The sequence below is a fragment of the Sapajus apella genome, unplaced genomic scaffold (assembly GCF_009761245.1).
Source record: "Sapajus apella isolate SASKATOON/1434 unplaced genomic scaffold, GSC_monkey_1.0 scaffold8, whole genome shotgun sequence".
In the NCBI taxonomy this organism is placed as follows: domain Eukaryota; kingdom Metazoa; phylum Chordata; class Mammalia; order Primates; family Cebidae; genus Sapajus; species Sapajus apella.
The window spans coordinates 287,099-301,669 of NW_022436948.1; the positions used below are offsets into that span (position 1 = coordinate 287,099).

Consider the following 14,571-nt stretch of genomic DNA (forward strand, 5'->3'; position numbering starts at 1 on the left):
ACGAGTTCCTAGGTTGTAATGATTACTACGGCTACAGACGAGATGACAAGGCCTTTCTAATTTGGCAAGCACTTCAGAAAAATCACAAGCCGGCATTCGGCAAGAATCCAGAATATGGCCCAGGAAGCTGCTACTCAATTCCCCATGCAAGCCCAAGCTGGCAAAAAGCAGCAGGCCAGGCACCAAGGTGCTGCTGCACAAATGGGCCTGGATCCTAACAGGCACAGCTCCAGAATAACTCTGTTGTACACGGAAGACTCAACTCAGTGCTCACAAGACACAAGCAAGGAATGAGGTTACCTGCGGATGGCGACAGTGAGCGCCTCAGGAGAACTGGCACAAGGACAGATGACCTCTGGCCTCAGACCTCTGGACTGGAAGACGTTGAGGAAGGCGTCACAGGAGGAGATTGACCCTGCACGGAGCAACAAGGTGGAATGCCAGCACTAACTGGGGGCCAGCAGGGAAAGGGTAACAGCTGGCCACTAACACACAGGAGCACATGCTCTTGGGAGTACACCAGGCAATAGCTGGTGGCTGTACAAGCTCAAGTCAGCATAGCCTGCAGCCATCGGGACCCAGGGCTGCGTCAGCAGAAGGAAGGGGCCCTTTCAAGGCATCCTCAGACTTCACGATCTTCAAGGGAGATGGTGTCTTTAAAGAAAACCAGGCAGCCATGGACGGTTTGGTGCTATAAAGGGCAAAAAGGGCATCACTAGGGACAGGAAGGCGCCGTATATGGTGGCTGACAAGCCGCACGGCACTGCAAGTATCAGGCACAGCGACTGGGGAGTGCCACGGGAGGAGGCACTGGAGGGGTGGGGCACGCTGATTCCACCATGTGGACCACAGAGAGGCAGTGGGCGTGGGGTAGAGACAAAGAGACCTGAGCAGCGCTGCAGAACCCAGAAGCAGGCCCTGACTGTCTCAGGTGTGGACCTGAGAATGAGAGGCTCTGGGCATGCTGAAAGGTGGGGTGCTCTCCCAAGAGATGGGGGATACCAGGGGTTCCATCTCTTGTGCTACACTGGAGAGGGGATAAGACGAAATGTCAGCTTCTGACCCAGGGTAGTCTCCAATGCCTAGACAGTGATGCAAGTTAACAATCAAGAAAAGCCCCAATATCTGGTCAACAGGTGCGTGCTACAACAGGAGCCCCTGTGTGACCAGCATTACCTGAGGTTTCCCCAGAGGAAGTACCGAGTCCGACCCTGGACAGTCTGCGCCCCAGAGCTCACATGTGTGCAGCTCTGACAAAAGCAATTATCACTCAGACCACCGTACACAGGAAGTCCGAGGTGCTCAGGCAGCAGCCACAGGGAGTTCCTCCTGGGAGGATCTGGGGGCGACCCAGGCAAACCAGAAGGAACAGTCATTGGGTCCTGGTGGGAGAAGTTAAGCCAGAAACCAGCGAGGTGGGGGCACCAGGACAAAGGGCAGGAGGCTGGGGATGAGGTCTGAAGAGAAACAGGAACCCCCAGGCCACGGCATAATCTGGTAATTACTTAAGAAAGATGACTCTCATTAAGGCATGTACCTTTCATCAACTGTATTAAAACTGCTTTTAAATCTAGTGGCCTAATAAACATGCATGAGATAAGCCAGTGAATCACCAAGATGTTCCATGTCATAGAAACGATGTGTAAACAGCTCAGTTTTGCTTCTCAGTGTATTCTACTTTGGTTTGTAGGAGGGGACACTGTGTGGGCTATGCCCCAGGCGCACAGGCTCACTCACACGGGTTGGCACCATCTGCCACAATCAGCATTCGCAGTGAGCTGAGGCTGACATCCCTCTGGCCTCGCTGAGCTAGGAGAGACCAGTGCATGTCTCGTGACTTCACCAGCGCGGCCCGAGCTGCAGAGAGAGGATGGCACAGACATCCCTCCGTCACGAGGACTGGCACCCTCACACACCTACACACACGTGCACCTCATCCCACACAGAGGTGCACACACAGAAAGAGACTCAACACTTAGCTCCCAGGTTACAAGCTCTCTGCAGCGGTCTCTCATATGCAATCTAACTAACCCTCAACACTTTTTCCACAAAAATCAACTCTGAGGTACAATTTAGACATCAAAAACTCAGATCCATTTCCAACATTAATCTTTTCTTAGAAGCTCCATACTGCTCTTTTCCTATCTGCCTGCTTCGTCTCACGTTGTCCCTCCCCGAACCCCTGGTACTGGCTGGTCGAGAGGTGTGAGGACCCCAGGAGCTGAACAGAGGGTCTCAGGCCTCAATCTGGGCCCTGCACTGGCTAGCATGTGGCACCCAGCAAATACCCCCACCCCACCCAAGCTTCAGCTTTCCTCCATAAAGCGGGACAGACAGAGAGAGCTGACCCTCCCTGCTGCTCTGAGACATGCCTAGAGGGGCACAGCCCAGCAGGAAGAACAAGGCAACATGGTGTCCCAGGTGAGCCAGTGCCTCAGTAGCTGGTAAAGGTGCCACTGAGCTCCACAGGGCAGAACACAGACTGCCGACTGTGCAGGTGTGGCCATGCTGGGGCTTCCTGCTTGGTCCCAGGAGGCACCTCAACCACTGAGAAAAGTGAGACCCCCACCTCACCAAGTGGCGCTATCTTACTACATCACCCATGAAACCCTGAGGGCCATGCCCGAGGCAGAGAAAACCCCCATTCTCTTGGGCAGGGGTATGACCAAGAAAGACGTCCCATGGCTCCTCAGCCTACATCTGCAGTTCCATGTCAGCTTTATTTTTTTTTAATCACCAAAGATCAGTTCAAAGAGCTTTTCCTAAAGAACGGTGAGTGCCGTGACCAGGATATCCATTACCTTTATAGTAGCATACTTTCTGGATCCAGGAGAGCGGGTTGGCCTTCATCAGTGCGTAGGGGACACTGACCACATGCATCCTGTTCATGACGCTCTGTGGGGGAGCAGACACCCTCAGGGCAAGCAGGCCCGAGCCACACCAGAAAAAGAAAAACAAAACCAACATACTCTCCCAACAACATTTCAGGCAGAGGCTCGGGTTCATCTCAATCCCTTGTTCCAACAATTAGTCATCAGCAAACAACACTCACTGTTAACACTCCATGCCATAGACCAGCATCCCTTTTGAAATCCAGCACATTTGTTAATGTTTCAGCTGAAAGTGGACAAAGAAGGTTAAACTACTGATCAACCTCTGAACAAGCCCTATGCATTTTCTAGAGAAATTCTGAGGTGAGTACATCATCAACATGTTAAGTTTCAGGGAACAGATACAGCATTTCCAAATAATATGTACCAATTAATAATAATCCTGGTTAGCTATTCAAATGACTGGAAACACGTAAGAGTAGAAGGTCATGCAACTAATGCAGAGAACCATGCTGAGCACTAATCGGAAGGCAAAGGAACATCATATACTGAAGAAGCTGTAAAAGGTGTTACCACATCTTTTCTTTTCTTTTTTGAGACCGAGTCTTGCTCTGTCAACCAGCCCGGAGTGCAGTGGTGGGATCTCAGCTCACTGTAACCTCTGCCTCCCAGGTTCACACAATTCTCCTGTCTCAGCCTCCCGAATAGCTGGGACTACAGGCATGCGCCACCACACCCAGCTAATTTTTCTATCTTTGGTAGAGACAGGATTTCGCCATGTTGGCCAGGATGGTCTCAAACTCCTACCTTGGTGATCTGCCTACCTCGGCCTCCCAAAGTGCTGGGATTACAGGCATAAGTCACCACACCTGGCCACACCACATCTTTTCATCACATGTTTTGAGTGGATATTTTCAGAATGAAGAGGTGGGGATGAAAAACTGTCAGGGATATTCTTACTTCTCAACTCTACACCAGATCTCCTCAATTCTCACACCTAGAGGCTGTGATCCAGCATCTCCCCTCTATCTCATAGAGCTGGTGGTTCACATCACCCTTCAGAAAGTCACTCTTCCTTTGCCTGTTTTCTCATCCAGAGGTGTGCAGCTAACACATTTTAGGGAGCTCCCGGCCAAGTCCTCTCTAGGACCTGGCTCCTACTTCACAGGCAGAAAGGACAGAGGCTGGGGCTGGGCAGACCTGGCTTCTCGCCAAAGGCCACAGCACTCCAAAGGCGAACAGGAGAAGTTTGACTTGTGTGCCAGGAAATGCTGTTGCATCATGAACAACAGTACTATAAATACCCTTTCTCTATTGGCTAAAGAACACAAATTATTACTATTATTTTTAGAGACGGGGTCTTATCATGTTGCCAGGCTGCAGTGCAGTGGCTATTCATAGGCACAACCCCACTACTGATTGGCATGGAAGTTTTGACCTGCTCCCTTTCCGACTTGGGTCGGTTCACCCCTCCTTAGCAAGCTGATGGTTCCCCACTCCTAGAAGGTCACCATGTTGCTGCCAAAATTAGTGCAGATACCCGGCTGGCATAGCGCACTACAGCCCAGAATTCCCGGGCTCAGGTGGTCTTCTTACCTCAGCCTACCGAGTAGCTGGGACTGTAGGCACACACCACCACACCTGGCTAAAGAACCCAAATTATAGGTGACATACGTAAGATTAGCTCTGGACTGAGGACAAAGAAACTCATGGGTCTTGATTTGAAAGATCTAACTTTTTGAATTTAATAAAGTCCTTTAAAAATACCTAAAATCATTTTCCAAATCTCCAGTAAAAGCTTTAGCTGTGCCCTCAACCTACCCCTTGCTTCTTAACACTTCTTTCTTTTTTAAATTTTATTTAAAATTTCTCTTTTCTTGTAGAGATGGGGTCTCATTATGTTGTCCAGGCTGGTCTGAAACTCTTGACCTCAAGTGTTCCTCCTACCAAAGTGGTGGGATTACTGGTGTGAGCCACCGCACCTGGCCTTAAACACCTATATTTTAGATATTTAAAAATACCATTAAATTCCACTTTCTAGTGTTGTTCAATTCCAGTATTACAATGTAAGAAAACTGCTATGCATCCATTTTTATAGTTTTTAAAATTATTTGTCAGAGTGTACCCCATAAATATATACAATTAGTACTTATCAGTTAAATATTAATTTTAAAGTATTTCCCTAAGTATCTGACATTTGAAGTAAATCAGGTGCCAGCTATACTTTACCAAGAGATCATCTATAACCATATTCTACTTACATATTTACATGCATGACGATTTAGGTCAAAACTACAGTCATAGATACAGTAATAGAAAAATAAGAGTGTTTTCCTCTTTTTGAATGAAAAATGCCCTGACCCTCAGTATGTCACAAAGTAAGCCAGACCCCTAGGGCTGGCCTGTGAACCCAGTACTGTGTATAAGTGAATCAGTGGGATATAGGTTTCATGTTCCATAAAACCAACATCCATGTGCATTTACTGAAAACAACCCTGAATGGGGTTGCCTGGACTCTGATAAGAGACGCTGTATGCCCTCTTGGCCAGTATAGAGATCCCACAAGCATGCTAAAGATGGTGCATCTCCCTACCTGGCATGACCTGGATTAATGGGCAAAGGCATTACCCAGGGGTGGTTTTGACAGGTGCAGCAACAGTCACATGATTCGGTACGTCAAGTATCTGTGTGAGGCTGGAGGGGCCAGCACCCCACCCCAAGTGCCCTTACCTTCTGAGTACCCGCATGCTTGGGTCAGAGCCTGGCACTGTGCCAGCAGGGATGCATGGGACACAGTGACGCCCACTGTACTGCCTTCTTTGCTGGTTTTATACTGAAAGATGCCAAGGAAAAAAACATTATATGTTATTTCTAGAGCTGACAACAGACAGAATGGAGACTGACAGAATCTTCAAAGGAAGAACTGGTCAGTGTCTCTCTGCTAACCATCCCATGAGGCCCAGGTGCATGGCAAGCCCTGGCCACTGAGGGGATGCTTCAGTTGAACTCATGGCTCCTCCTGGGCAGGTACCCGAGGGCAATGCTGTGACATGGACTCCATCACTACTGTCTCCATCCCCAGGGGGCAAGTTAGGAGAGAATTAGGTAAGAGAGAAACCTGGAAGGATCTGAGCAAGGATCTATATGACACTCCAGATTTCTGAGGCAGAGATAAAACAAGAACTCTTAGGCCAAAATTTAAAATATATATACATGGCAACTTAAATTCTTATGAAAAGCAAGACTTAAGCCTGTGGGGCACGTTTTTACATGCTCTGAGTTAGGAACGGTCATTACCTCAATGTAGGCAGTCCCAGTCCCTGTGTCCTGGGCCAGAGGGTGCCAGTCCTTGGGGGGCTTGGCTAGATGCTTCCCATCAATCACCAGCCAGGAAAGGGGAGGCCATCCTGGGACACACAGACAGGAGACAGAACAGCAAGCAGTCAAAGATGCCTCTACTCCCCACACTGGAAGCCTGCGCCTCTGACATGCAACACTGGCTTGCAGCATGCAGCACTTGCGACTAAGGAGTGCAAGTTTTAGTCTCGTTTCATTTTATTTAATTTAAAAAGGTACATCCGGCCAGTGGCTACCATATCAGACAGTACAGGTCGAGACACTAAGCCAGGTGAAAACCGAGATTCACAAGGCCTTGAACAAGCAATCATTTTTGCTGAAGACTCAGCCACCTCCGTCATGTTTAATTTCTGGAACAGCGTGCCTGGAGACAGTTTAACATAGACCACAATCAGAACACTGACTCCCCTTCCCTAGGCAGTCCTCACCTTTGAAAGCTGCCACCTCTCCCGTCTGTGCCTTGGGGAGGCCTTTCTGACAAGCGTCTGTGGTCAGGGCCAAGGAGACCCCACAGCTGCCCAGCAGAAACCCAACCTGCTGGCTGCCTGCATCCTGCAGAAAGCAGAGTGACAGTGTGGAAATGGGGTGCTCAGAGCAGCCCCAGCCCCACACCCTCGGTGCTCCAGGTCATGCACAAAGAACAGATCTTTCGTGCATCCCTCATAAAACTTGCAGAACAATTCAGTCCTATTATTGATATATATGATCTTTTCATAGAAATCGTTCATGAAAATGTGACAACTATGTTTAAATGTAAAAGATAATTTTGGTTTGTTTTTGTGGTAAAATATAAAATATGATGGGCTAATTTCTCAAAGTTTATTCTTACAAATGACATTTAGAAGCATTTTAATAAACTCCAAAATTAATGGCATTGAAATTTCTATTGGATCATGTTTGAAATTTGCAAATTAACCTGGATAGGCCTGGTCATTAACAATATTAATTATTTCCACACAGAAACACGTTTCCTTGTAGCCAAGTCTTCTGTGTTCCTCAGCAAAATTTTGTCATTTTCTTCATATATACTTGACAAATCTCTAGTTTTACTCCTAAGAATCACTGCATTCAAATACCTGCTCATCATATATTATCCTTTGCGATACACTAGTTTTATTTGCAAATTTTACTTTTGGGATTCTTGACTATTTGTGAATAATGCTCATGTTAACAACTGCCTGAATTCTGGGACAGGATGACAGAACACTCTAAAATACATGCCTTGTCTACTTCTAAATGACTTTTTAGTAAACAGATTACTGATATTTACATCCAAAATGTTATAGCCACCTAGACAGCAACCAAAACTGCTCACTGTCATGAACAGAAATGCACGAATTTCCGTCTTGTTTATTTAAAACTGCCTCTGAGAAGTGAGCTATCTCACTGTAATGATATATTTATACCTGAGAAATAATAATTGTTTTCTATAAACATATGGTTTTGAGGAAAAGTTTAATAAAATCTTATTGAATCATAATTCTATTCATTAAAGGAAAAAATGGCTATCATTTCTGTTGGGAAATTCACACAGGTGATAGAACAGCTCCACCTAATAAAAGTGTGGTGTGGGAGCATCACCAGCAAAACTGTTCTCAGTGCCTCTCTCACCAGCAAGAAGAAAGTCAGATAAAACGGCATCTGGTCCGGGTGTGGTGGTTCATGCCTGTAATCTCAACACTTTGGGAGGCTGAGGCGGGCAGATCACGAGATCAAGACATCGAGACCATCCTGGCCAACATGGTGAAACCCTGTCTCTACTAAAAATATAAAACCTAGCTGGGCATGGTGGCCTGTACCTGTAGTGCCAGCTACTTGGGAGGCTGAGGCAGGAGAATTGCTTGAACCCAGGAGGCAGACGTTGCAGTGAGCCAAGATCGCGCCACTGCACTCCAGCCTGGCGCCTGGCGACAGAGCAAGACTCTGTCTCAAAAAAAAAACAAAAAACAAAAAACGGCATCTGATTTCTCTTGAGTCTTGGCCAGCCTGTCAACTACTAGCTTCCTCTCCTCTGTCAAAACAGCTGCTTGCTGCCTGCCCACACTCAGCGAAAACGATGCAAGATACCACTGGTTGTGTCGAGACTCAAGTTCAGAACTGAACCAGGTGGGACCTCAGCCATGGGTTTATTACCTTTCTTGTTAATGGCACTTCTATGGGGACAGGAACCAGCTCTGCCAGGAGACACCCATAAAACGCAACCATGAACATCACGGGGTCACTATTTGGAAACACGAGCGCCACCTACAACAGTACAAAGAAATGAAGTTAGCCTTCTCACATTCCTCCCCCTTTCCCTTCTCCCATCATCCAAATTTCCAATTTTTACAATATCTAGCTAAATTAAAAGCTAGTTACAAAATAAAATTTTGTTAGCCCCAAATATTGTAATAATTGTGCTTGAAACCATTAAGGGACAAGTCTAAATAGTATTTAACTGAGTAGAGACTGTTAACTCAGGGCCCTTGAGAACATACAGTGATGAACAACCAGTAAGACCCTTCACTTTGTAAAACAAAATGTAAGCTGTATCTATACTTATTCTGTACTTGAAGTTTGGGAATTTAGTTTCTAACAAGGTTGTTTGTTGAAAAGGGCAAGGTTTTCCTTCGAAATTTGGTTTTAATAGTGGTTGCCCAGAACTGTAACCTATAACCTTGAGACTAGATGTTTGGAATGAAAAGTATATTTTTATAGAATTTGTTATGAAAAGCTGTGTTCACTTTTACAAAGTATAATATTATAGGAGGCTGAATTTGCCACCAATTTCTTCAACTCTATCCCTGTGACCTTGTCAATTTTATTATTATTTACCTAACCACAGAGATTCTCTTCCAAGTCAAGAAAGTATCTGAAAGTCTTTATCCTTGTAAGAATTTTTTTCGGCCGGGTGCAGTGGCTCACGCCTATAATCCCAGCACTTTGGGAGGCCGAGGCGGGTGGATCACGAGGTCAACATGGTGAAACCCCGTCTCTACTAAAAATACAAAAATTGGCTGGGCATGGTGGCGCACGCCTGTAGTCCCAGCTACTCGGGAGGCTGAGGCAGGAGAATTGCTTGAAACCAGGAGGCGGAGGTTGCGGTGAGCCGAGATCGAGCCATTGCACTCCAGCCTGGGTAACAAGAGCGAAACTCTGTCTCAAAAAAAACATAAAAGAATTCTTTTCAAGAAAATTAAATCAGTGATTCCTAAATTCATTCTAAAGCGTAATATAAAGTCTCATCTATGAGCACAATATATCATAAAGTATCATTTTTTTAGTAACATTCTTAAACTATTTACATTTTTATAGCCAAGTATACATTTCCTTTCTTTTCTGTTAACAGCCACCACCATTTCTACTTTATTCGTTTTCTTGTGTATTCTCTAACTAATTTGTTTTAAAATACTCCCTCAGATGGGTCAAATACCCACCAGTATCATTTTCCAAATAACCACCCACTCAGGGGAGCAATGAGCGTCCCCTGCTGCTGACGACTCCACCCCATCCTGGGGTCTCGGTTCTCCTGATGTTGACTGTGCCACCCCGTGGCCTGCTGCCAGTGATCACCCTGGGCATCTACTGTGGTCCTCCTGCTTACACTCTACTTGCTTACATGGCTGAGGGACATCTTCTAAGAGCTAGCCAAGAAAGTGCTTGTGAGCCAAATATTTCTGAGTCCTGCATGTCTGAAATGGCTATACCATTCTCAAATCTGTTGAATCTCTGGGAATAGAATTATAAGTTAAAAATTATGTTGCCTCTGAATTTCTGAAGCATCAATCCACTCTCTTCCAGTTTTACCAATGAGAAATCCCAAAGCCAGTGTGCCTGTCAATCCTACTTTTCCCTTCAAAGCTCTGGGGTTCTTTTCTGTACCCTGGTATTATGCAGTACCATGGGCATGTGTTTTCGTGTGCATCCTTGAACATTTACACTCTCCAGGTCTGGGATATTGTCCTGAATTACTATTTTCATTTAAAATGTTCTATTTTCTGTTCTCCTTTCTCTTTCTGGGCTCGTTATCAGTCAGATGTTGGGTCTTCTTGATTGAATCTTTTTGTCCTATTTTACCCTACTTTCTGTCTCTCAGTCTTTCCTACTGACATCCTTTTCTTGATTTATGAAACATCTTCATCTCAGATTTCCAGGAATATTAATATTCACTTTTTAGAAATGCTGTTTTCTATATCTAGCTTTCCTTCAAGTTTGTTTCCTCTTTTCTCCCTTCCTTTCCCTGTCTCTCTCTTTCTCACTCCCTTTCTTCCTTTCCCTTTTGGTATTTTCTCTCATATTGGCATTTCCTTCTTTTTTTTGAGACGGAGTTTCGCTGTTGTTGCCCAGACTGGAGTGCAATGGCACGATCTCGGCTCACCGCAACCTCCGCCTCCTGGGTTCAAGCAATTCTCCTGCCTCAGCCTCCCGAGTAGCTGGGACTACAGGCACGCACCATCGTGCCCAGCTAATTTTTGTATTTTTAGTAGAGACGAGGTTTCACCTTGTTGACCAGGATGGTCTCGATCTCTTGACCTCATGATCCACCCGCCTCGGCCTCCCAAAGTACTGGGATTACAGGCTTGAGCCACCGTGCCCGGCCTGGCATTTCCTTCTTAAAAGTCCTTGGCTAATAGTTCATATTTAGAAGTTCAGTACTGAAAGAGTTACTTGGAACTGTCTGCCAGCTTGCTAACCTGCAGTTTCCATGTTGGATGATCTGACACAGGTGACCTTCTCACCAGGGGATCTCACTGATATGCTCATTTTCATGTTCTCTTGTTTTCCACCCTGGACTTTATAGTATAACAGGGGTCCTCACTGATATGCTCATTTTCATGTTCTCTTGTTTTCCACCTTGGACTTTATAGTATACCAGGGGTCCTCAGGTCTGGTCCATCTTGCCTACAGCAGTACTGTCCAAAAAACATTCTAAGATAATGGAAATGTTTTATCTCCAAGCTATCAAAACAGTAGATACTAGCCACACTCCTATTAAGCCCTTAAAATGTGGCTTGTGCAACTAAGAAACTAAATTTTTTATTTTGTTTAATTTTGGTTAATTTAAATAGCCCCACATAGCTACTGCCAACCATATAGGGCAGTGTAGCACCAGAGAAGAAGCCTCTAGCACCCTATTTTGACAGACAGGTACAAGGAGGCTACCTGGACACATAGAATAGGGAAGGAGATAAATATAATGCATATAGAATTTCACAGCAGGGTTTCAGACCTTTAGCTTTTAATTCATAAGATCTAAGCTCTGGAATCTAATATTTTTAATATCAACATATATGAAGTCAAACAGAAGAGAAGATGAAGAAACAGAGGACAATGAGTACAGAAAAAGAATATTGCGTTACTCTATATCACAAACTTTGTCATATTTAATATTCTTCACTGCTGAATTTTTGTTTTTTTGAGATGGAGTATCACGCTGTCACCTCGGGGTTCAAGCGATTCTCGTGTCTCAGCCTCCCGAGTAGCTGGGATTACAGGCACATACCACCATGCCCAGTTGATTTTTTGTATTTTTAGTAGAGACAGGGTTTTACCATGTTGCCCAGGATGGTCTCAAACTCCTGAGCTCAGGCAATCCATCCGCCTCGGCCTCCCAAAGTGCTAGGGTTACAGGCGAGAGCCACCACGCCCAGCCTTCACTGTTGATTTTAAATCCCTTGTATTAATGCTGTAATTCTAACCAAATGATAGAACACTAATTTCAATGAAACAGATTATTTAAGTCTCTGCTTTTGCTCATTCCAACAAAGTGACATTCTAGTTACTTACTCTATCTCCAGGTTTAAGTAGAGGTTCATTCTTATTAGTCAGTTTATTAAGTAGAGTATAAGCTAGTTTTAAACAGCGACTCCAAAGTTTACCTAAAACAAAATAAAAATACCAAGCAATGTAAAATTTGAAAAACAAATAATTAACATTTTAATGTAGAAATCAAAATACCCCATAACATACCATTACCCCATTAGTGGAAATTTAAGTAGCTTCCAACTAGTAACTATTCTGCACAATGCTGTAATGAACATGATTGCTTTCTCTTAAAATTAACTTACAGATTTATTTTTCTTAATACAGAAACAAAACAGGATTTTATTATAGAAAATTTGGATTACAGAAAAGCCAGCAGAGGCCAGGCTCAGTGACTCACGCTTGTAATCCCAGCACTTTGGGAGGCCAAGGCGGGCAGATCACTTGAGGCCAGGAGTTTGAGACCAGCCTGGCCAACATGGTGAAATCCCATCTCTGCTAAAAATACAAAAAAATTAGCCCAGTGTGGTGGTGTATGCCTGTAATCCCAACTATACCCAAGAGGCTGGGACACAAGAATCACTTGAACCTGGGAGGGGGAGGTTGCAGTGAGAGCCCGCCTGGGCAACAGGAGACACTATTTGAAAAAAAAAAAAAAAGCCAGTACAAAGTATTTTGTACGTATGCATATATGTAACACAACTATACACATATATACATGTATACATGTCTCTATGATTTTTTTTTTCTCTTTTTTGGGATGGAGTCTCGCTCTTATTGCACAGGCTGGAGTATAATGGTGCAATCTCGTCTCACTGCAACCTCTGCCTCCCAGGTTCGAGTGATTCTCCTGCCTCAGCCTCCTGAGTAGCTGGGATTATAGATGCTCACTACCACACCCGGCTAATTTTTTGTATTTTTAGTAGAGAGAGGTTTCACTATGTTGTTGGTCAGGCTAGTCATGAACTCCTGACCTCAGGCGATCCACCCGCCTTGGCCTCCCAAAGTGCTGGGAGTACAGGCATGAGCCACCGTGCCCAGCCATCTCTATAATTTTCAAGAAATGAGATCATACTTCACCCTAGTTTTTCAATTAACACTGCATAGTAAATGGATTTTCATTACATTAAATATCTGACAATTACATCATTTATAAGAGTGACACATAATACATTTAATCTTTACAACAATTCATGAAGTGGGTCATATCTTTATTTTAACATGTTAAATTCCTAATATGTTAAACTTAAGATGTTAAAATACAAAGCAATCCCAAAGAGAAGTTCCCCTGACCAAAAATCAAGAGACAAAATAAATAAGAGCAATGGATCCAAAGGCGATCTGGGTATCCATGCCACCCATTCTTTACTTGGAAATCCAACGGGACCTCATCAGGCCGCATCATGAATGAACTCCCATTCACAATTGCTACAAAGAAATAAAATACCCAGGAATACAACTAACAAAGGACGTGTAGGACCTCTTCAAGGAGAGCTACAAACCACTGCTCAAGGAAATAAGAGAGGACACAAACAGATGGAAAAACATTCCATGCTCATGGTTAGGAAGAATCAGTATCATGAAAATGGCCATACTGTCCAAAGTAATTTACAGATTCAATGCTATCCCCATCAAGCCACCACTGACCTTCTTCCCAGAACTGGAAAAAACAACCTTAAACTTCACATGGAACCAAAAAAGAGCCCACATAGCCAAGACAATCCTAAGCAAAAAGAATAAAGCTGGAGTCATTACGCTACCTGACTTCAAACTATACTACAAGGCTACAGTAATCAAAATAGCATGGTACTGGTACCAAAACAGAGATATAGACCAATGAAATAGAACAGAGGTGTCAGAAGTAACGCCACACATCTTCAACCATCTGATCTTTGACAAACCGGACAAAAACAAGCAATGGAGAAAGAATTCCTTTTAACAAATGGTTTTGGGAAAACTGGCTAGCCATGTGCAGAAAGCTGAAATTGGACCCCTTTCTTACACCTTATACAAAAATTAACTCTAGATGGATTAAAGATTTAAACATAAGACCTAACACTATAAAAACCCTTGAAGAAAACCGAGGCAATACGATTCAGGACATAGGCACAGGCAAGGACTTCATGACTAAAACACCAAAAGCAATGGCAACAAAAGCCAAAATAGACAAACGAGATCTAATTAAACTTAAGGGCTTCTGTACAGCAAAAGAAACTATTATTAGAGTGAACTGGCAGCCAACAGGATGGGAAAAATATTTTGCAATCTACCCATCTGACAAAGGGCTAACATCCAGAATCTACAAAGAACTTAAATTTACAAGAAAAAAACCAACCCCATCAAAAAGTGGGCAAAGGATATGAACAGACACTTTTCAAAAGAAGGCATTTATGTGGCCAACAAACATATGAAAAAATGCTCATCATCATGGTCATTAGAGAAATGCAAATCAAAACCACACTGAGATACCATCTCACACCAGTTAGAAAGATGATCATTAAAAAATCTGTAGGTAGATGCTGGAGAGGATGTGGAGAAAGAGGAATGCTTTTACAGTATTGGTGGGTAAATTAGTTCAATCATTGTACAAGACAGTGTGGCGATTCCTCAAGGATCTAGAAATAGAAATACCATTTGACCC

The 14,571-nt window shown here is 44.1% G+C and overlaps 1 protein-coding gene across 6 annotated transcripts in view; it reads right to left on the reverse strand.

Moving 5' to 3' along the window:
- The window catches only part of DIP2A (disco interacting protein 2 homolog A), a 120,574-nt gene that overhangs the window by 30,056 nt on the left and 75,947 nt on the right, over positions 1-14,571 (reverse strand). For all 6 annotated transcript variants that reach the window (XM_032276508.1, XM_032276506.1, XM_032276510.1 and 3 more), the window contains 9 exons: positions 11,955-12,046; positions 8,322-8,432; positions 6,617-6,740; positions 6,129-6,238; positions 5,562-5,664; positions 3,053-3,117; positions 2,802-2,895; positions 1,738-1,857; positions 301-415 (listed from right to left, as the gene is read on the reverse strand). In XM_032276508.1, the coding sequence (XP_032132399.1) occupies positions 301-415; positions 1,738-1,857; positions 2,802-2,895; positions 3,053-3,117; positions 5,562-5,664; positions 6,129-6,238; positions 6,617-6,740; positions 8,322-8,432; positions 11,955-12,046 (934 nt within the window). The remainder of the gene's footprint in view (positions 1-300; positions 416-1,737; positions 1,858-2,801; positions 2,896-3,052; positions 3,118-5,561; positions 5,665-6,128; positions 6,239-6,616; positions 6,741-8,321; positions 8,433-11,954; positions 12,047-14,571) is intronic.